Here is a 23,649-nt window from a genome sequence, read left to right on the forward strand (position 1 = left end):
GCAGAGTCATACCTAACACTAATTGTTCAGACTCCTGTCGAGGATTCCCCGAGTAATCAATTGATCAGTCTCTTCTACTATGGTTCGGATTTTCTGATTTGGCTGTCTAGATTTCCTTTGGAAGTGGAAGGAAATAATTTTGAGTATGCGATCTGGAAAACGTTGGCTTATTCCATAGCACATCAATAAATCTTAAATAATCACTTTGATATTTAAAGATGCCAGATGCCAGGTTTCTGCATGACAGCTACCAACGAGAAAGTACTTTTCTTGAGAGTTATGATTTCATATTTAATTGATACTTTTGTGGTTATACAAGGGAAAACAATTTTTTAAAAAAACTGCATAGATTGGAATTTTAGGGCTTTCAAAAATTAAGCATGTTGACCTTGTTTTTTTCCACTGGTCTTTTATTTTCTGTATTCCTAGTTCTTGAATCTCTTTCTCTCAGCCTGATTTTTGAAATGGAAATATTCTATTGTATTTTATTAATTTAGTTTTTTTAGTGTTTCTGACCTCTCCATAGGAATTAGTAGAAATCTAAAGGTTTTACTTTCACCTGTGTTCTAACATCTACAATGTTCAAATCTATGTGCTTTCTAACAGACAAGAAGGAGGCTTTTTGTTTCCCTGTATCATCTTGCTAGAACTCCATAGACTGGATTTTATTAAATTACTAGTATTACACTTTCAATTAATGAGTACTTATCTTAAACCCTTTTTTCCTACCATGTGAATCATACTGTTTCTAGAATATCAAAGTGTTAGAGTTTTATATGTTTCTGTCATAGGGCTTTAAGTACATGCATGATTAATGGGTTAAATCTGAAGCATCAAATTTAATTTCCTGTCTTTGTAAATGAATAACATCAGATGGTCAATTATAATACTAAACATTTTATAATTACTTTTTTTATTAGTCATAAATATTTCAAAGCAGAAGGAGCTGTAATAGTTTCATTTTGAGAGGAGAAATAAAAATGAGACCATTATTTTCTTCTAAATTTGACACATACTAAAACAAAAATAAATCACAGGAAGGGTTATTCATCTAGTTAAGTCTCCAAATGAAAGCTTTGGGTGATAAATTTTGTTTTGAGTCACAGCTCTAAAGGCTAAGTTTTGTTTTATTTTTGGGGCAGAATCGAATACTTTTGGCCAAAAGTTGAAAAGTCTCCTCGGTCCTTTCTTTGTGAGGAAATGTTTTCTTGATGATCAGTTTCTTCCATGACACTATTGAGTAACTAGCTTCAGAAAGTACAGGGCAGGTTAAGTGTTTTGTTTTGTTTTGTTTTTTCCTAAGATTTTGGCTGCCAGCCGCCCTCAGTTTATTCATGTTGCCAAGATCCCATTTCTGACGTCTCCCGGAGTGGAGGGCCCTTTGTGTCATAATCTGTTTTATCAGAAATCAATTTAGTTTTTTCATTTTCAAAAAAAATGAACAGTACAAACTCCAGTTAGGCCTTTCATTCCATTAGCACTTAACAAGGGTGTCTCTTTAAAAAGAACTATCATGTATTTATGACTTGTGGCTGCCTAGGAAACTGAAACAAAATATTTTTGTCAAGAAAGAAAGAAGCTAGGAACTTAGTGTAGAATTAGATAAAAAATACTTGAACCGGACAATCTTGTATCTGTGTCTTTGGTTCTTTTTACCTTTAATCCTGTTTACCTTTAGTCCTGCTTTTTCCTTTTGGTGAATTATCAAACCTGACTGTCTTCACCTTTATTCTAATTTAGGAGTTCACTTTTTATTACTTTCACTACTTAGGGTTTGATAGTTCTATTTCTAGAGAAAAATCCTTTTGGATTTTCATCTACCTTCCTTTTAAAAAGAAAGTTTATGATCAAGGAATGAACAGATGGATGGGTGTCACCAGTAGCATAAAAAAATTGTTCCTTTCTGGCCTTGCATTTAAGTATAGGCATTTATAGTTTTACATGATGTTACAGGTGTGTCTGACACAAAAGAAAATATTGACAGTTTAAAAATTACCATCTTCTCAAAGAACAAAGCAGAACAACTCAAGTCAACCTGAGTGCAATAAGTTTGAAGTTTAGTGGTAGGTTTTAACTTTGATCTAGTGATATTTTTAGCATGATTTGGAGATACACAATTTTTTTTTAACATTGTAGTAGCATATACTTTGCTAAGTGAAAAAAGACATGAAAGAATCGGTTAAGAGTAGGCAATGATAACTCTTCTACTCATAATTAAAGTAAGACTCTGAGAGCCTTCCCTCTTACATACCTAATTTTTTAAAAGAGACTTAATTTTTTTTAGGTTAGTTTTAGGTTCACAGCAAAATTGAGAAGATACTACAGAGATTTCCCATATAATCCCTGTCCCTACAAATGGGGAGCCTCCCCTGTTATCAGTATCCATCACCAGAGTGATACATTTGTTACAATTGATGACCCTACCATGATACATATCATCAAGGAAGTCCACAGTTTTCACTAGGGTTCACTCTTGGTGTTGTACAACCCGTGGGATGAGACAAATGTGTGATAACAAGCACCCATCACTATAGCTTTATACAGAGTATTTTCACTGCCCGAGAAATTCTGTACCAATTTATCCTCCTCCTCATGCCCCCACCCCACACCCAACCCCTGTCAGTCACTGATCTTTCTACTGTCTCTATAGTTTTGCCTTTTCCAGAATTTCATGTAGTTATCAACTTCTTTGGGTAAATGCCAAGGGATGTGATTGCTGGCTCACACAGTAATGATATGGTTAGTTTTGTAAGGAACCACCAAACTGTCTTCCAAGGTGGCCATACCATTTTGCATTCTCCCCAGCTATGAATGAGAATTCCTCTTGCTCCACATCTTGGCCAGCATTTGGTATTGTCAGTGTTCCAGGTTTTCGCCATCCTAATAGGCGTCTAGTAGTATCTTATTGTTGTTTTAACTGATGACAGTGATGTGGAGCAACTTTTCATATGCTTATTAGCCATCTGTCTATCTTCGGTGAGATGTCTGTTAAGGTCTTGGCTTATTTTAAAACTAGCTTGTTCATTTTCTTACTGTTGAGTTTTAAGAGTTCTTTGTATATTTTGAATAACAGTCCTTTATCAGATGTGCCTTTTGCAAAGATTTCCTCTCAGTCTGTGGCTTGTCCTGTCTTTCAACATTGTCTTTTGCAGAGCAGAACTTTTCAATTTTAATGAAGCCCAGCTTACCGATGATTTCTTTCATGGACTGTGCCTTTGGTGTTGTATCTAAAAAGTCACTGCAATACCCACAGTTAGAGGTTTTTTTCCTCTTTTATCTTCCATACCTAATTTTTTGAAGTAATTTTTTCCATTGACGAATAATGTACATTCAGAAAAGTCCGTAGATCCCAAGTTTTTACCTTATAATGAATTTTTACAAACTTATTGGTGCCTGTGGTTTGAGACTCAGTCTGTGGGACCATATGGTTAAAACTGTTTTAGGATTCTTCCCCAAAACATGCCCCTGGGGGGTGATAACTTAGGTGCAGCAGGAGGTTGGTTGAAGGACCTATAGGAAGAGCATACATTCATGTATTACTTATTTCCTACCAGAAAGGAGTCTACATTCATTGCAGTCTTTGGATGAATAAGCTGATATTCATGGTGCCCCACTCTGGCCATTAAATTTAGAGACCGATTTTTAATACTGTAAATTCGTTGGGAGTTATTTTATGTTATGAAACCTACCTTTAAGAAATTGGAACAAGCCTGATGCTTTGTCTGAGGTTGTTAGCCATAAGCCAATTAAATATTGGAATACATATGCTAAAGGGAAGCTGTTACCTGAATAGTTAATATCACATTGTTTTTCTTGGCAATAATTAAATAGCATGCATCTGCTCACCCAGAAAAGTGATCAACTCATTAAGACAGGTTAAAAAGAAGAGGGAGGCAGAATTATATCATTCTTCCCAAGAGTATTTGCATTTGAAAAAGGACTATGAGGAGAGGATAACACTTGGTCCAAAGAAAAACATCTCTAATGGTAAAGTTTTGATACTTGTTATGCTTTTCTACCCTATAGGAAAGGAGAGTAGTGGTGAAACAAAGAAAAGGAAGCATGATGGTTAGATGATTAGAAAACAAGGTCTAATATTAGGAAGAAAAAGTGATCACTTAAATTTGAATCATACTTAAGTTAATTTTCAGGCATTGTGACACAAATACAATCCCAGGAACTTGAAAATTCTAATAATCATTTTTTTTTCTTTCTTTCTCAGGTGTGTCATCTTTAAGTATTCAGTTTGCCAAACTCCCAAAGGGGTTAAAATATTTAAATTTATCTAAAACCTCATTGTCACCTAAAGGTACAGTATGTCTTATTTACTTAACTTTATGTCTGTAATATTTCTGCTGCAGCGTGCTCCCTGAAATGGTTAGAATTATTACTCAGTTATGTATGTGCATTTAAAAATACAGTTGACTCTTGAACACTGTGGTTTGAACTTCCTTGGTCCACTTACATGTGGATATTTTTCCGTAGTAAATACTGTATAGTACACACGATCCATGGTTGGTTGAATCCCCAGAAGTGGAGGAATCGTGGCTGTAGAGAGCTGACAATAAGTTATATACAGATAGTTCCTGTGTTGTTCAGGGGTCCACTGTATATGTATTGTAGTACTCTGACAGTTTTAAGACAAGGAAATTACATACTTGGAATTCTGCTGTTTTGCAGTGAAATGCTTTCAGAGTAGAGAATAATTTTGACGCATACATTGCAGTCTCCAGCTTTTTAAACTCTGAGTCAGTGAATACTCACCTGGCTGCCTCCTGCCTCCTGGCTCACATTCCTAGAGGCAGCTGGTAGTGTTTGTTGTTTTGTTTTTTATTTAGCAATGTTCTTTTGTTTGTTTGTTTTTTGAAGTATAATTGACGTACAACACTGTGTTCCAGGTGCGCAGCATAGCGGTTTAATACTTCTATATGTTAAAAAGGATCACCACTGTTTGTGTTTCTCTTGGTTCATCCTTGGAAGAACATCAGCAGTCCCCTCTTCCTTGTGCCTGGCCCCCCTCCCCCCTGCATTGCGCCCCCCCCCCCCCCCCCCCGTCAGATGGACTCTCTGCTGTGCAGAAAATGGCTGGGCCTGACTGCCCTGTCACAGTCACCTCTGTAGCTCTACCCCCTCTATTTCCTGTCCTGAAAATTGCCTTTCCTTCCCCAGGTGCTTTCCTGCCTCCACTCACCCTCCTCTCATCTATCCAGTTCTGTTATTATTTTGCCACATCAATACCTCCGTAATAATATTTGAAATATCCCTTCATACCTTGTGCCTTTGTGCATGCTTCGTATTCTGCTTGAAGTTTTTTTCATCTGGTGTAGGGAAGACCTCAGTTTCTCCCTTCCTTCTGTGTTTCCCTTTCCTGTGTGTCTCCTTCATTATTCACACAAAACATTCCAGTCCTGACACTTCCAATCACCAGATAAATGGAAGGCCCTCCACCCCCCCCCCCCCCCCCACCAAGCAGTTCCCTGCGACACTAGCTGGGTGTCCTACAGTTCAACTCAGTATCTACCTGGAGATGATATCAAATCCTACAGGTTAAGGGCTCAGTCCCACGAGACTGCTGTGCCCCCGCCACCCTCAACCTCTTCAGACAGTCGCAAATCAAGGTTATCAGAGGTTCCAAAGACCCGCTCCTTGGGTTGGATTAATTTGCTAGAGTGGTTCACAGAACTCAGGGAAACACTTCCTTACATTTGCTAGTTTATTGAAGGATATGATAAAGGATGCAGGTGAACAGCCAGATGAAGAGATACATAGGGTGGGGTCTGGGAGGGTCCCGAGCACAGGAGCTTCTGTTCCTGTGGAGTTGGGGTGCGTAACCTTCCTGGTTGGAATGTGTTAATTAACCCAGAAGCTGTCCAGAATCCATGCTGTTGGGATGTTTATGGAGGCTTCGTCACGTAGGCATGGTCAATTATTAACGGCATTTCAGGCCCTCTCCCCTTTCTGAAGAAGTGTTGTGGGGTGGGGCTGAAAATTCCAAGCTTCTCATCATGGCTTGTTCTTTCTGGTGACCAGCCCACATCCAGGAGCCCACCCAGAGTTGCCTCGCTAGCACGAAAGATACTCCTAATGCTCTTATCACTTAGGAATTTATTGGAGTTTTAGGACACCTGTGTCAGGGTCAGGGTCAGGGTCAAAGACAAATATTAGAACAAGAGATGCTTCTAGTGCTCTTATCACCTAGAAAATCACAAGGGTTTTAGAAGCTCTGTGCTGGGAACGGGCATGGGGGCAGAGACCAATATATATTTTCTATTATCTCACAAATCTCCAAATATTCTTGGAGAGCTTCAGTTTATTTTATAAAAACTTCATCTGTGATCATCTCTTCTGAGATGTCATCCTATTCCTGAGGCCTCAACAGAATCAATTACTCTTTCCTTTGTGTTACTTCTAGATCACGTCTAACACTATTGTGTAAATATTGTGTCTTCCCTACTGCAAGGGGGCTCTCTTTGCTGCTTGTGTTTCTCATCTCCGTGTCTCCAGCACCTGGCACAGTGCCCGGACCATTGTGGGTGTTTAATGAAAGTTTCTTCAATTGGATAATTTGCCACTCCTTAAATATATCACTGTCTTTTGAGGGCAGTATGTGTAGTGATTGTCAGTTCTCCAGCAGATTGCCCAGACTTGAATCCACCCTAACTTTTTCACTTACTATGAATATGCTGCTACAGTCTCTTGGTTCCTCAATTACTTTGTAATATGGAAATATAGGTATCTACTTCATCGGAGGTGGTGGGATTAAATGGGTTAATATGCATACAGTGTAGTTTTTGGCACAAAGGGGCATGCTACCCCTCCCCCCCATCACCATCTTCCTTTTCTTCTCCCCGCTGCTCCCCCTCCCCACCTTGCTGCTTCTTCTGTAATGTTTTTATGTGCTTTTGAAACCTCAGAAAACCTCTCTCACCACACCCAGCACAGTAGAACTCGGTGCTCCTTTCTCAGGGTTTCACAGCACTTGGTAAATTCCTGTATTTTAGTGTGTTTCAGTTGTGTCCTAGCCTGGGAGTTTCTGGCTGCTGAGGGCTTTGCCTCATTCATTGCAGCGTCCCTGGCACCTGGCGCATTGCAAATTCTCACTGAATGTGTCATGGATGAGTAGATGAAGCAAAGCGGTCCAAAAATGATTTTATATCCATCCAGTCATACTTTCTTTTGGCCATACAGTTATACTAAGAGTGGTCTGAAATTGGGGTTAGTTCCATACATCCTGTGGTTTTATTTGCACACATTTGTACCACACGTTTAAGATTAAATCATAAACGTAACTTTCCAAAGGGAAAGATTTCCCCAGGAGGCAGTGTTTTCTGTCCTGATGCCTGCAGTCATCTATAGATCTTAAAGCTAAGTGTGGTTCCTTTATGTTTTTGCTGTTCTATTTCAGCACGTTGGTTTTACAAAAACCATTTTCTGTAGATTATCAGTGTATTACATATTAATGGTAAAGATTTAGAAGACACTGAAAAATATAATTAAGAAAGCAAAAATTACTTGCAATGCTAGTACCAAACCATCACAAGGCTGTCACTGTTGACAGTTTGGTACTCATCCTTCCATACTGTTTTCTGCCTGTACATAGTTTATTTACATAATGTATATGTGCAATTATAGTGTGCTTACTATCGCGTAAGCTTCCCCCCAACCCCTGTAATAATTGTGATCTTTTGTGTCAGTAAAAACATGATCACTTTCAATGGCTTTGTGATAGTCCAGCATATGCAAATATTCCCTAATTTATTTAAATGATCTGTTGTACATTTGGATCATTTAAAATTCTTCAGTAGTGCAAAGAATGCTAACGTGACTTCTGTGTCTAATTATCAGTCATGTGTTAGTTTCTTCTTAGGAGAAATTCCTGTGAGTAGAATTGCTAGATCAGAGTTGGCACAATTTTTTTAAAAGCTTTTTCTGATATTTGTTGTCGAGTTGTTCTCCACATATTTTGTACAATTGTCTTTACACTCTCACCATCAGTGGATCATATTCTCTTTTTAAATTGTTTTTCAAGCACAGCAACAAGGGTTCTGATACTTTAATTTTAGTTTCTTCAGTTACTGCTTAGGCAGCTTTTCCTATCTTGTTCCTTGGTCACTTGTATTTCTTTTGGAGGAAACTGCTAGGTCCCCTCCTTTCTTACTCTTCTATTTACAGTGCTAGTTTATTTTCTTTATTCATATGAATTCTCCACACATTAAAATTTTGGTCATTTATCATGTGTTTCACAGGTCTAAGTCTTTTTTAAGGTAGAGTTTAAAAAAAAGATTATTTATTTAAATTTATTTGTTCATTACTATAAAACAAATAGAGGGATATGATGATCATTGATCCTCCTGAGGGCAAATTTGGGTTTTGAGGTACCTCAGCACCCCCCCATTCACTGATGTCCCTGTCCCTCCTCGTGTGATGAGAGTGGGGAGGTTCCCCAGACAAAGCTGGGTTCCTCAGCTTCCTCCTGAGTAAGGACAGCCTGCATTCCCTACACCCTTCACAAATAAAGATCAACACTTTTATCTGTTCTCTGCAATAAAATGTGTTTGAGAATTAATATTGTTTTATAACATGTGACCCGAAGAATTTTAAGTTGCCCTTTCTAAGATGTATATCTTGAAATATTGCTTTTTTTTTTTTAAATTGATTTCTTAAAGGATTCTAGTATTCTTGCAAACTGTCACAAAGGATCTGAAAGGTTTGCAGATTCAGAATAACTCAGATTAAATTGCAGTTTTAAGCTTTTGCTGAATTTGACTAACATTTATATTTTAGTTCTATGAAAACATTTATATCCATGGCTCCATAATTCAACACAGATTTTTTTTTTTATCTCTCCATGACATCCACACTGTCTCCAAATACCCTTTCTCTTCCTCAGATGTTAGCTAAGTGATAGTTTTCTGGATTTCTAGTAAATGTCCTGCTGGTTGCCAGATTATGTCAGTGCAGGGCCATCTGGTACCACCTTTTTCCAGCTGTAAACACTCCAATAATAAATATGAAGAACGGTCAAAATCACTAGACAGCCAGAATCAAGACTAGCATGAAAATCTGTGTGTAGTTTTGGTTGTAAGAGCCCTGATTTTTTTCCATCCTGTATTTTTGTAATTTCCTGCTATTCGTGTGCTTATTAACACAGACCTTGTGTGGATAAGGGCTCAAGAGATGGGGGAGGAAATCCTTCATTCTGTTTCAGTAGCATGAAGCTGAGTGCATAACATGCTTCCCTCCCAGTTCTCTTCACGTGTTGGCTAACTGCCAAGTGCCCACACTTACCATGGAGCGTTTTGCTATCAAGACTAAATTCACCTTCTAATTTTGGAATTTATTTATTGAGTTTTGTTATACCTCACTAAAGAAATAATTTTACAAAAGATTTTCTTGATGAGAGTCTGGTGTTTCCCATATGTCTTGGACTCAATTATTCCATTACAAAAATACATGGATACAGCCAATAACAGGACAAACTGAAGGAAACTGGTCATTTAAACAATCATAGATGTTACCTCCAGAAATTGACCTTTTCTGTGGGCCATTGCAACTTCCTTTTATCTAACGTCGTTAATCCACTCTCCACCTCCTTCATTGCCAAGCTCTTGTTTCCTACCTCTTTGATACAAGTACTGAACTCCCTAGGCTGTGATTGTTCAGCTCTCTGTGTCTCCCCCTGGACTGGCTTTTAGAGGGTAAGATAGTATCTAGGTAAGTCTCAGAGCCCATACCTAATATACAGTGGGCTTTAAATAAAGATTTGTTGCATTGAATAAATATTCCTTGTATAACATTCGCTTTTCATCCTGGAGTGTATTTAGTTTCTTTCCTGATGGTCTTTGAACTTTTTGAGGGCAAAGAATGGGTCTTACTTATATATACCTCCCCAGCCCCAGCATTTTGTAAACGTGGTATGAGCAATTTAATAAATGTTAAGTTGATAGCCAAAAAATTTTTCCTTGTACTTAAGGAAAATATTTTCCCCTCTCTGCCTCTGATTCTTCTCTCTACAAACCCAAATGCACACTCACCCTCGAGAAATAGCTCAGGAACCTTCATCAGACACACACTGGAGTTGGTTCTTTGTAACTCTGAAGGAGGAGGATGAGATAATAACCCCTTCAGTATCACTCCTGAAACACTCTGAACTCGCAGCAGAGAACTCAAACCTCAAACCCTCAGCTGTTTTCTTTTTTCCTGCAGTGCCTTCTTGGGTCCTGCTGCCGTGACCGGTTCTGGCCTGACCCTCATCCCTTATCCTGCCCAAGGCTCTGTCCAAGTGGGGACAAAAAAAAAAAAACCCTGTTTCCCTTTAGGATGGTTAAGATAGGTTGGGATTTTCAAGAAGAATTTTACTGAAAAACAAAAACAAAATGATTTATAAAAGTATACCCAATTTAAAACAGCCGTATTTCCAAAATACACAATTTAGAGCCATGGACATGAAGAGCTTTGCAAAATCCCATATCTCTGTCATCTTAAGAATAACCATAAGTGATGTTGTGTGTACCAGTGAGGGACCAGCCTCCTCTGGGCTTCCATTCTGAAGTGGCCTGATGAAAATCTACCCACCACGGGGGCCAGACTAACAGGGTCCTGAAGAGCATACCTCTCTTTTCACAGAACAATCTCACCCTCCTCATGTGTTTATTTGTTGTTTTTTGAGGTGATATTATCAGTTTGTTTCAGTTGACTTGAACTTGAGCCCTTTGTGTTATGTATACAAAAAGTGCCTAGAGTGTTAATTATTTTCCCTTTGATTGCTTCTTCCATTGTGCACAGATGATTTTCTCACTCTTTGTTTTTTTTTAAACATTTTTATTATTGAGTTACAGTCATTTTACAATGTGTCAAATTCCAGTGTAGAGCACAATTTTTCAGTTATACATGAACATACATATGTTCATTGTCACATTTTTTTCCTCTGTAAGCTACAAGATCTTGTGTATATTTCCCTCTGCTATACAATATAGTCTTGTTTATCTATTTCACTCTTTGTAAAAATCCATTTCAGTCTAAATTCTGGCTTGGACTGTAATACAGTAAGTAGAGGAGCACATTCCTGTATTAACTTCCAGGTACTTTCAATAGACTTAAGTATCTGAATTTACATCTGTGTCATTTAAATACTGTACACTGAGTCAAGAATCACCTGGCAGGATTAAGAGGAGGATAAAAATGATCAGTTCAATTGCTTGCATCATTCTAAGACTTCAAAGTGGAATCCTTTCTGGCTGCATCCTTAGAAGTGGAGCAAAATGAAGTTGATTCCATTTCTTTCTCCTACTCAGTGAGTTGGTTGTGTCTGTGACTCACCTGTTCTTCCTGAGCAGATGTCAGAAGACCCTTTGGGGATGGTGCTTACGGTTAACCTCAGTCCTGCAATTTGGTGGGGTAGCTGGACCATTCATAGAAACTCACAAACCTGATTTTGTTCCCTGGAGTAGCAGTTGAGCCTGGATGTTCTCGATGTTGCAGGGGTGAACAGCCTTTTTCAGTCACTCAGTGCCAACCCGTTGACCGCCACCACCCTTACCCATCTGGACCTCTCAGGGAACATCCTTCGTGGAGATGACCTCTCGGTAGGTTTTCTTTTCCTTACTGCCTTCTTCAAAGAAGCTGGACTTAATCAGCCTGGATTAATTTCTAAACAGGACTTTGTGACGTACTTTCCCGCACCTCCCTCATCATGACCCCTTAAAATCGTTGACTTATGAGATGATGAAGTATTTTAGAGACTTCCTTCATTAAATGTAGTCTGTCACATAGATTTTTTTTCTTCCTCACTTAAGGTTGTTCAAGTTTAAATTCTTTTTGACAATACTTTTTCTGAAGGAATATTTTGTTTTCATTTCAAAACAGTATTGCACCTGTTAACTTTGCCTGATAAGAAAGATTGGAAACATAAAGTGAATTATTTCTTCATGGAATAGTATTGTAGGAAGACTGGTGGCTTTTTTTTTTTTTTTTTTAAGTAGCTTGTGATTGAAAGGGGATATTGGGATTCACTTTAGCCCCGTATTCCATGAATACAATAGAGAGAGGGGAGGGTTAGGAATCAGCTGGGGCCAGTCTTGAAGGTTTGAGGGTGAAGGCAAACAGTCTCCCTTCAATTATAACAAGATTCTTCATGCAGCTGAATCAGTAATAAAAATGTTTGGCTTACTGATAGAGTGAGTTAGGTATGATCTCATCACCACATGGGGTGAATGGTCCCCTCTGGTCACCAGGGTAGAATTTAGAAGAAATACTCCCTTACCAGCAGGGCCTACAGCACATGAATTCCTTCAAAAGACTGTCATTTACATTCTGTTGCTTCATGGGACTGAAAAACTCACTGAAATTTATTCTCATTTCTCTTCTGGTTTTACTTCCCTTGTAAGACAGGGAATGTTGCCACAGCCCTTACACTTGACTCGTTTACATAATACTTGCTTCCTGCTGTGCCATGACTTTTTCAATGCGTTGTCCAATGGTGGCTGTCATCTTCACTGATGACTCATAAATCTGCTCCTTCCCAATATGAAACAAGGAGTCTGATGGGAAACCACCAAAACGTTACAGTGACAGAATAGGGAGAAGGATATAAGAGCCTGAAGATTTAATTATAAGGCCACTGAAAGAGGGGCCTTAAAGGTACCCAAGACAGCAAAGTAGCCGGCCAGGAGTCTTGTCCCAGCTTGTCCCTGGGGAAGGGGGAAGGGGAAGGGGAATGATGAGGCCAGGCTTCCAGCCCCGGACAGGCTGAGGTTCCAGGAGTCCTTCAGCAGGTGCAGTGAGGGGTGTACTCAGCCCCGTGCCTTTTGGGAGAGAAGCCTAGCAGGGCCCGCTGGAGAAGTGTTGGCTGTAGGGTCTGGTCACTGCCCAAGGGTGATTAGAGCTCCCCCTGCTGGTGGCCAGAATAAAATCACAGTGCCAGGCAAAGACAGAATCCGATTTTCATTAAGTGAGAACAAAATTATTTTTCTGAATCAGAACTTTTCAGAATATAGTACGTTCTGTGTGTCTAGTTATTCTGAAGTGTTTCCAGACTCATCTTTAACTCTTTTGAATTCCTGGCTGAAGAGGAGCTTTCTCAAACATCTATAGCAAAGCTGCTACACTTAGGTGTCTTTGCTAAGGACTAGAACATCTCAGCGTAAGCTGGTTTGTTTTTGCAAGTATCTCATGGCATCCAGTGAAGCAGAGCAGAATTTAGCTATTTGCCCTGTGCCAGGAGCTTGGACTTAGTTTGTTACTGGTGGATGCTGGCAGCTGCTACTCACACAGGACAATTTAAGAACAACAGAGTTATTAATTTTATTGTTTTGATAGCTTGCAGGGGCATGAGGGGTAGTTGAGGCATTGAGAACCCCTGGAAACAAGTGTCTTACTATAAGTGAGATGTAAAAAAATCTAGGAGTGGGGAGGGTATAGCTCAGTGGTAGAGTGTGTGTTTAGCATGCATGAGGTCCTGGGTTCAACCCCTAGTACCTCCATTAAAAAAACACATAAGTAAATAAATAAAATAAACCTAATTAACACCCCCCCAAAAAAAGAACCTGAACAAAACCAAACCCTAGTAGTATTGCCTTTCTTGTTAGATTTTGAAAGTAGGCTTGAAAAATGATTTTGTTGCACTGAAGAGAATATAGCCTGAGACCACCATCCTGTGGTTCAAATTCATATTAGTGGCTCCTTGAGCAGTTTCAGAAGTGATTGGCATTTTGATAGGGTGACTGCAATTCAGGTAGGATTTCAGTCTTAGCAGTTAAAATTAATTAGCACTGTCCCAAAACTGTATAATGAAAATGGAGCTAATCAGGAAAACCAAGTCATATGTTAACAAAAAGGGGATCTAATAGCCAAGGCTCCATTTGGCCTCTTTTTAACTTAAACAAAATTTAAAATAATCTTTGGAGTTTTGCTCTCAGGGAAGGGAATGGAATGACAGGAAATTCTGCTAATCCCCTTGGGAAGAGCAGAGAATGATCCTGGGAGGATATAGGCAACTTTATTTTAAAATATTAACTGCATCGTGTGCACACACAGGCGCGTGTGTGCATGTGTGTTTCTGGATCCTAATATGTTTGGTTTTTGTTTTTTATTTCAAGTCCATGTACAGTTTTTTGGCCCAGCCAAATGCCATTGCTCACCTGGATTTATCTAATACAGAATGTTCCCTGGACATGGTAATATTTTTTTTGTATTGCTTTGGGGGGTGGTCTCGGAACAGCTATTTAGATGGCAAACAAGGGACTTTCTCTCCCATAAAATTTTCCCTTAGTCCTAGAAATATTTGAAAATAAGAGTGCCTCGTTTCTTTCTCAGGTCTGTCGAGCCCTCCTCCGTGGATGCCTTCAGTACTTAGCTGTGCTCAATCTCTCCAGAACTGTCTTTTCTCACCGGTATGCATCCATTCTGGCTCTCGTCTCGGAGTATCTTTCTCTCAGAGAAATTTGTAGTGAGATGAAAACAGGGCGATAAAGGGTGAACGTTGTGCATGAAAGAAGGAGATGGTGTTAAACCATTATCTATGAATATTAGGTCTTGAAAGTTCAAGTTTTTGTTATATCTTTTTTCATTGCAGGTCATTGTTCACATCAGTAACTCCAGCCTACCTGTATGAATTATATAGTAATGTGCTATTCCTCCTACGTGGACAGGCATTCTCTTAATATCTTTAAAACCCTTCTAGAGGGGTCTATAGGTGTTTCTCAGTAAAGCCCTTTGAAGTAAGTATCAACTGTCTCCGGGAAACAGAGTAGCAGTCATCCCAAAGCTGATGCGTTTTAATTTGTGGAAGTGAGGACCAGCCTAAGTACCTCACTCCTCCCTTCCTGACTTAGAATTGTTTGTGAAGTCAGGCAGTAGATTAGAAGCAACAAGTATTCACACACACGCAGCAACTTAGAATGGGAGAATGCAGAAGAATTATGAGAAGGACGTGGGTTGTGTAAGTGTGGAGTTCTGGGACCATCTAATGCTCAACCCTTAGCATTCGTAATTATTACTGCAAGTCGTAAACGATGTTTTAGTCATTATATGCTCTTTAATAACATGGAGGATTGTTTAATACTATAAACATCTCCTTTTTTTAATTGGTTAACTTTTTAAAAGCTTTACATATTCAGAGAGTAAGAGTCACTTGTTTGGAAAACTCAGATTTCAGCAGCTTTATTCTACAATTATGCCTCATAAATGAGTTATTCTATATTTTAAAGTACTCGTGATCCATTACTTCAACAGTGATGTAAATCTTTACAGTAGCAAAAATATGCTACAGATACCTCAATAGGATATGACCGGAGAGTGCCTAATGTAGGAGATACAGTGGTGGGAGAAATTGAGTGTTTTCTAAGATACTTTATTTTGAAGGCCTTAGAGGGTATTAAGTTGACCACCAGTCAGTTCATGTACTGGAAGGTAGCTTATGAAGCCATGCTTTGGTGGAGCTGGAATTGACTAAGGAACTGGGTTAGAAATGATATCATAGACTATGTGGATTTTTATCTCATTAGCTCTTTTGAGTTCGTAATACTGTGAATTCTGTTATGACTGATCTTCAGTTGAGCTATTAAACTTATGGAGCAGAATTGTGCTAACAAATTGCCTTGTCTTCCAAATGAAAGATTGTGATTAAATTGTTCAATACCCAGGACCTTACCTAGATATAATCATAGAAAGCCCTTGGTAATTAAGTCAAAACTGCTACATTTACACTGAGCTGTGGATTGTTAGCCAGGCTATTCATACTTTTGTTCACAGATCATTTCTAAGTGTAGCAGTTAGGAGAGGTCAGGTTGTTCCAGTAACAAATGATCCCTCCAACTCACCACCCTCTCCATAGCTTCTAGCAACAAGATTTTGTGACATGTCGCTTATGGGCTGGCCACATCAACTTCACTCTGGGAGGCAGAGCAATCTCTAGAATGTTGACAGTCGCATAGCAGAGGAGAACGAATCAGGGTAGCGCACATGCTGGTAGGTCAGACTTCTCTCTGAAAGTCACGAACATCGTTTCTACTCACAGCCTGTTGGCTAAATGGACTTGTGTGGCCAGGCCTGCTGTTGGTGAGATGAAGTATCACCCTCCCTCGGAAAGGGGCGGTGAATTACCGGGGAACATTGGAACGCTGGGCACCAAGACAAAGTAGCAGGAAGAAAACTACTATTCAAAGAATAATTTAACCACATTTGCTCATCAGAAAATGAACAGGCGGATACAAGCAGATATCATTCTACTATATGGAACCAGGGTTGTTTGAAACATCTAATATATATTCTACCAGAATTCTCTTTCCTCTTAAATTTGTTTTTCATCCTCTCAAATAGAGATTCTGGTTGCTGAGCTGTTTCTTCTCAAATAGGCTGAAGTTGTCTCATTTTAAAAATACTGACAGGTTGCCTAGACCTCTGTATGTAAAATATTGTTGAATATTCTGTGGGTGGGCTAGATGGCTTGGTTAGCCTCTGCCCTGAGATTCTGTGGCTCCCTCCACAGAATATGAATAACTGTATTAAATGAGTGTTTACTATACATCAGGCTAAGTACTTTAATTACTCAGTCCTCCCAACAGTTCTGCCAGTTAGAACAAAACAAACAAAGCATTCATATTCTAATTTTGACCCTGGAATCTTGTTTTCCTTAAACCCCCATAGAGTGGTGCTGACTCTGCCTTCTTGTAGAGTTGTGTGATTTGATCCACTTACTTCCCACTGCAGTAGCAAAGGACATATTTGGAGGTTATAGCCATTTCCTTTTGAAGTTTTGTCTGCATTCTAATATTTGGCCTGAAATAATTAGATGTGTGCTTTGGATACAAGAGCCGAACAGGATATTTGTCATCCAGATTTCATACCAGTCAGACTTGACAGCAGGTCACAATCTTGTTGCATCTGAGACATGCTACATCTAGAAATATTGCCCAGTGCAGAAGGCCACCTTCAGCAATCCAATGCCACCCAGCGGGATGGTTCTTTAAATTGGTAAGAAAGGTATATTGTCTTTAATTTCTTATTTCTTAAAAATCTGCACATGGAGTTTCCTAAAGATCAGGAGGTAGAAAGCAAATTTCTTGACTACAAGAATAGGAATAAAATGTTTAAAGGACTTAATGAGATTTCTTAACTTCTCTTACATCATTCCTTCAAGTATATTGAATTTATTTATTTAACTCAGACATCTTCTTTTTACCTGTAAATTTCTGCTGAAGATATAACCGATTGATGGATTATTTCACAGTGTCTGAATAAGCAATGAATGATTTTGCCAGTTTGGAAGTGGGATGCTGAGATGGAGGTTTAACTGCCAGGATGACTCTCCTGTTTTTATTTTTCAGGAAAGGAAAAGAAGTACCCCCATCTTTCAAGCAGTTTTTTAGTAGTTCTCTGGCTCTGATGCACATCAACCTTTCAGGCACAAAACTGTCTCCCGAGCCCTTAAAGTGAGTGGTTAATTCGTTTTCTCCAGTGCTTTTAAAGTTCAGTTTGTTATTATGAATGTGCTTTGGGGAAGGGGAAGAGGCATACAATTCTAAAACAGACAAGGCAGATGAAAATGCCTTTTTACTTTGGGGCACAAAAAGAAATCAGATTCTTTTTGAGTACATTGTGCACTATTGATATTATTGCATCTTCTATGAAAAAAAAAATCTTTCTTGGTTCGTGACCTTGGCAGTGCTCATTGATCTATAAAAGTTGTGCTCCCAGGTACCATTGCCTTTCTATTGACCTCTGTTTAGTTCTTTTTGGGTATGAACTTGTGTGTGTGTTTTAAAGTCTATTAGTTCTAAATATTTCTACTAGCAGTGTTAATCAAACTCTGTACACACGTGTGTGCACTAGAACCATTTTTTTCGGTGCTTTGGTTTCTAAATTACCTAGATATCTATCTGTTTGGTATTTTTACTTGGCAGCCAACTTATGTTGCAGGTTAAGATCCCCAGTGTAGGTGTAGTGGTGAGGTTGAGCTTTTAATTTTTTTAAATTAAAAAAAAATTTTGGGAGGGGATTAGGTTTATTGATTGATTGATTATACTAGGGGATGAACCCAGGACCTCATGCATGCTAAGCACATGCTCTACCACTGAGCTATGCCTTCCCCCACAAAGTTGAACTTAGAATAATTTGTTATCCTGGAATTTCTGTTCACCATTGTCAGAGGTAATCAAAAGGGCTATAGAATCTAATTCTCTCTGAGTCAAAAGAACTCATTTTCAAGTAGTTATCAATATGTACATTGTCAGATATGTTCAAATGTATGCAGATTTCTCTTTCCCCAGCTGACATTAAATGTAAATCAGCTTTAATTTTTCCCTTGTAATTTGTATGAAATGTTAAAATCAATGTCTGCTATTCGTTTTACTGGAGAATTAATCATCTAATTTGTAAATTGCCTTTTCTTTTTTCTTTTTGAGAGGTGTGACATTCTTGATTACAGTATTCCACGAAGTACCATATCACTAAAACCATCGATACCTTTAAGAATATGGATTCAGCTAAGTGCTAGAAACGAACAAACAAAAAAACTTGATGTTACAACAAGCCTTTTAAAAAACAACAACATTGAATCTGTATATTAGAGATCTCTAAATGTAACAGCTGCACATAGTTTGTATGGATATTAATAAAGCTATCAGAATCAGTATTCTGAAGGGGATCCGTTATAATTTAACCACACTCATTTACTTATTCATTCATTCAGCTGGTACTCATTGAGCATTTACAATGGGCTGGATACCAGGAGTGCAGTGGGAAAGCAAAACCAGACTTGATCTTTGCCCTCATAGTGTATCAGCGGTAGATTAGAATATTCAAAGTAGTTTTAGCGATAGGTACGTGGTATTCTAAGACTTTGAATACTGTGGATTCCTGTAAAATACAGTGTAGTTCCTCATTCATTTAGTGCAGTTGATTTTATAGAGTAATGCTCACCACAACGTTGGATTTACTGTACTTTATTATAGATACAGACTTGTAAATATGTATACTTAGAAGTTATTTTGTTGGTGTTAAATCTTGTGACCTGTTGTTATTTATGTGACTGTTCAGTAATGTTAAATCAGTACAGGCAGCCCTCAGAGTTTCCCAGTTTGGTTCCAGACCACTACAATAAAGTGAATATTGTAATAAAGCAAGTCACACAAAATTTTTGGTTTCCCGGTGCATATAAAAGTTAGGTATACACTATACTGTAGTTTATTAAGTGTGCAATAGCATTATGTCCAGAAAAATGTATATATCTTAAATGAAAAACACTTTATTGCTAAAAAAAAAAAAAAGTTAACCATCAGCTGAGCCTTCAGCAAGTCATGATGTTTTTTGCTGGTGGAGGGTTTGAAATATTGTGAGAATTACCCACATATGACTTGGAGACATGAAGTGAGCAAATGCTGTTGAAAAAATGGCATCAAAAGACTTGCTCGTTGATACATATATGTTCATGTATGACTGAAGCATCGTGCTGTACACCAGAAATTGACACAACATTGTAAACTGACTAGACTCAAAAAAAAAAAACAACAGACTTGCTCAATCCAGGAAGGCCACAAACCTTCAATTTGTTAAAAAAAAAAAAAAAAAGCAGTATCTGGGAAGTGTAGTAAGAAGAGGTATGCATATAGTCTCTTCAGGTCTGTGGTTACTCAGTAAAAATTTTAATGTGAGGGAAAAAGCTTTGTGGCTGAAGATTCTGTAAACAGTGTTCCATATGTGCATTTAATGTGATTCCGTAATGTGAAAAGATATAACAAACAGAGGTGCTTGGGTTTACCTGTGAGGGGGTGAGGGCTGGATGGGACTGGAAAGCGCTGCCCTGAGTGAGATGCAGAACCGGGTGCTAATGCACAAACCGTCACCCGCAGTGTTGACAACAGCAGCGGGGAGGTATCATTGTCCCTATTTTATGGCTGAGGAAATGGAAGCTCAAAGATAAGTAATTTGTCAAAAGTCCCTGTCGCAGGTTGGATTTTCTGGGAAACCAACTCAGAGACGGAGCTTAGCACGTGGGACACTTATGAGGAAAGGCTCTTGGAATCCTGCCTCCGGAGTGGGAGGCGGGAGGACAGCAGGATAGGACAGAGGGGAAGTTGAACTGGGGCCGTTACGGTGAAGGGGTCAGTGGACCCAATGGGAGCTTGGTAGCTGGAGTGGCCCTTCACAGAGCTGTCCTGAGTTGGGGGCGGGAGGCTGGGCCTTTGTACCCCTGTGTTGACCAGTCCTTGGATACAGGCTGCCCCTGAAAGCTGATGTGACCTTGGACGAGGCACTTTTCTTCAGCTGAGACAGTTCCAAAATGGGACTGATGGCTGTGGGGACTCTGGGAGGTGCACTGCAGCCTCCACCTCTGTCAGCAGGGGACACCGGCTCAGCCCTGTTCCTAAACCCATGTCACATCCCAATGCACCCAGAGGGCCAGAGGGAGACCCTCATTTTTAAAGAGTTGAGATCAGTAGCTGTAAGAGAATAAGCCAACGAAATGCAACTTCTTTTGAGAGTAACACTAAGTAGTTTACAGAAGTCCCCCACTTAATTTGGGTTCTTCAAAAGCAACACAAAGAACAGAATTGGTTATTTCAGAGTTGTGTTTTTCCTTGGAGGCTCTTTTCCATCTATTTTAAAGTAGTTCCAGGGGTTTTAATGAACATGGTGACACTGTTCCTTAGTGTTTCCTAAAATTTCCGGAACAGTGTGTTCTTGCGTGTCCCAAGGATGCTGCCTGCTCCAGCGTCACTCAGAGTGAGGCGCGAGCCCGCATTTACTGCTCATTCTTACTCTTTCACCTCCTCTTCCCTGTGCCCGCCTCCCTCCCTGCCACGTCGTCCCCTTCTCCCAGACCCCATAGCCCTGGCCAAGTATTTTAAATAAAGCTTTTAAAATGGAGGGGTGTGCTACTCCAAAATTAAAACTAGCATTGCATATCCAGAACTGGGGAAATGAAATGCAAATTCTTTTCTTAAGCAGTTTGGCCCTAATGATTGAGGGTCAGATTGCCAAGGCAGTTTACAGTAGTTTAAAAGAAACAACACACCTTGTGATAAAGTTTCCCTCCTGTGCCTTCGATGCTTTGTTGTTCTGTTTTGTTTTGTTTTACTAGGGGCAGTTCCTGTGGGTTATTTCTATTTCCTTGTCTCATGAGTCATTACCTCTTAATCACTGACCTTCTACAGTTAGGTATCTGAAAGGATGCCTATTTATTTCCTTGGCCTTAATCTACACATCAGAAAAGTAAAAAGAATTTTTCCTCTGTCTAAGTATTATAAAAATACAATGTTAAAATCTGTGGCTAAATCCTAGAAACTTAAAACTTACAAATCAAGGGACTTCTTTGGTACTGTCCTAACTGTCATTTTTTAGATGAGAGCTAGAGACCCAGAGAGAAAAGATGAAGTGCTTAAGCCCACCCCCACTCCGTGGTCAGTAAGAGAGTTAGGGACCTGGGGACTGGCCTTTTGGTTCTCAGTACCAAGAGCTTTCAGTGGCTCAATACTGCCCCCAAGAAAGAAAGGGTGAAAAGGCACTTTTTTAAGGGGAAGAGCAACGCTTTAATAAGTAATTGAACAGAGCCATGCACACAGGTGAGATATGCCCAACCTTTGGAACTGGATTAAAGGAAGGAAGAGAAACGCCCTTCCCTGCAGCCTCCTTGCTGACAGGGGTGCGGTTTGTAGTAGAAGCAGCCACGCTCTTGTGCTCTGCCCAGCTCAGGAGTTCTCTCTCCGTGGATGAGGCCAGAGACTCACTGGAAGAGGAGAATCTCCGAGACTTTGGCATGAAATAATCCCCTACCTTCCCACCTCCCCCTTACCCTGGGAGGTTTTTGGAGAATGCCGGGCAGAGGTGCTTTTCCTGGGAATGTTGAGAACAAGTCATCCCACCCCCAGGTGACAGGTGTCTTCCTTCCGCTCTCTTGTATTTACGATTGTCTGCCTTGTATTACGGTTATTTGCACAAATCCTCTCATGCTCTCCTCACAGCACCTAGTTGAGGGTCTTTGGTCCTTTTGGTGGAATGTAATGGATGTGGGTACACCTGTGAAATTTTTGTTTCAAGCCTCTTCAGTGATGTTGAACTTCATAGAACTGACTTGTGAAAGTGAAATTGATTCATATTCTTAGAGATGAGATCCGTCTGAGTAGCCCAGTCTCCTCGATATGCAGATAAGAAAATTCCTTTGCAGAGCAGTGATGGGGTTGATCCTGGGACCAGCCAGTAATTGGATAGACAGGCGGGATCCTGCCCTTAAACTCCAGACTTGAGTCTCATCTCCCGTGTTGTTACACCCTCACCCATCCCACTGCTGTCAGTCCTGTAATAAACTCGTCTAGATATAATTTCCCATCCTGGAATCTTCTGGAGCCTGCCTTCCTCAGTTACATATTCAGTAGAGAAAACTAGCTTTACTTTGCTACTCAAATAACAATTGCCTAATAATGTTCTAAACATTATTAAAGGTGTTCTCAAGCAGATGCAGGTGGGAATTTAACTGTAATGAACACAGTTTAATTTCAGTGTGCAGTTAGGGACCCTGTTGGCTTATTTGCATAGGAATAGCAATCCTGTCGGGTTTTACATCTGTGATGGACCTGCTCTGTGCCAAACAGAAGAATGTTGCCATGTCATTTTTGTCACCACTGTTGGTCGGCAGAAATGCAGTTGGCATGTTAAGAAGTGAGATGGTTCTTGACCTATGATTTAGAAAAGGCGTCCCTCTTTGTCTGGGCTTTATCCGGTGTACTTAGAAATTTTCAGTGCAACGTGTGAAATTTTTATCTAATGCATGTGTGTTTCCTCCCCTCAGAGCGCTGTTATTGGGCCTGGCTTGTAATCATAACTTGAAGGGGGTCTCTCTTGATCTCAGCGGCTGTGAGGTAAGAACACCTTTGGACTGTGATAGATAATAGCCTGAAAATTGCTTTGCCTTTTTCCTGGAAAAAGTGTGAACGTGTGATTCTAGAGGGTATAAATGAAGCAGAAAAACCTGCGTTGTAGACGTTTCTGATCTTCTGTATTTTGCAAGTTTTATCTAAAAGCAACCATGGAACACCATTCAGAAAGCACTCAGATGTGTTTTTAATGACCCTTTCCCCTCCTTCTTCGTGCCAGTGGCTTAAGTATTTTATGATGAAGCTTTGAGATTTAAAAAGTTTCAACTAGCTTTACGGTCAGGAAAAGCAGTACCGTACAGCTTTCCTTGCAGGGGACAGATGTGTGTAACCTAGCTTGGATTTGGAGAGTGGGAAAGGGAATGTCTGGCTCGTCATTAATTTTACTTTTTAACACTTTGATTTAAAAAAGGAAAATCAAAATGTTTCTCTTAAATTATGTCAACTCTAAACACTTTCTATCAAAGAACACGTAGAGAAGAACTGAGACTAAAGTCTTCTGCATTTTAGAGGGTACCTGAACTGTTTCACTGTCTTGAAACTTTAAGTTTGTGTGGAGATTAGTAAGAAGATACCCGGGTATCAACTATCCAGCCTGTTCAGAGCCTGACTTTACCCAACATGTCGAACTTGGTGTCTTTTCTCAGGACTGGGGGTGGAAGTCTCTTTATTCCTACTCCTGGGCCTTTATCCCCACTGTTCTCTTCCCAAAACACTCTTGACACTGTCCCTCTTCTTCCCCAAGGCCTCCCTCTCTTTGAGGATCTAGTTCAAGTCTAGT

At 39.6% G+C, this 23,649-nt stretch overlaps 1 protein-coding gene across 7 annotated transcripts in view; it reads left to right on the forward strand.

Moving 5' to 3' along the window:
* The window catches only part of CARMIL1 (capping protein regulator and myosin 1 linker 1), a 281,411-nt gene that overhangs the window by 158,038 nt on the left and 99,724 nt on the right, over positions 1–23,649 (forward strand). For all 7 annotated transcript variants that reach the window (XM_032462599.1, XM_032462600.1, XM_032462601.1 and 4 more), the window contains 6 exons: positions 4,223–4,309; positions 11,482–11,585; positions 14,097–14,174; positions 14,314–14,390; positions 17,325–17,429; positions 22,784–22,853. In XM_032462599.1, coding sequence (XP_032318490.1) covers positions 4,223–4,309; positions 11,482–11,585; positions 14,097–14,174; positions 14,314–14,390; positions 17,325–17,429; positions 22,784–22,853 — 521 coding nt within the window. The remainder of the gene's footprint in view (positions 1–4,222; positions 4,310–11,481; positions 11,586–14,096; positions 14,175–14,313; positions 14,391–17,324; positions 17,430–22,783; positions 22,854–23,649) is intronic.

The sequence above is a fragment of the Camelus ferus genome, chromosome 20, assembly GCF_009834535.1.
Source record: "Camelus ferus isolate YT-003-E chromosome 20, BCGSAC_Cfer_1.0, whole genome shotgun sequence".
Lineage (NCBI taxonomy): Eukaryota > Metazoa > Chordata > Mammalia > Artiodactyla > Camelidae > Camelus > Camelus ferus.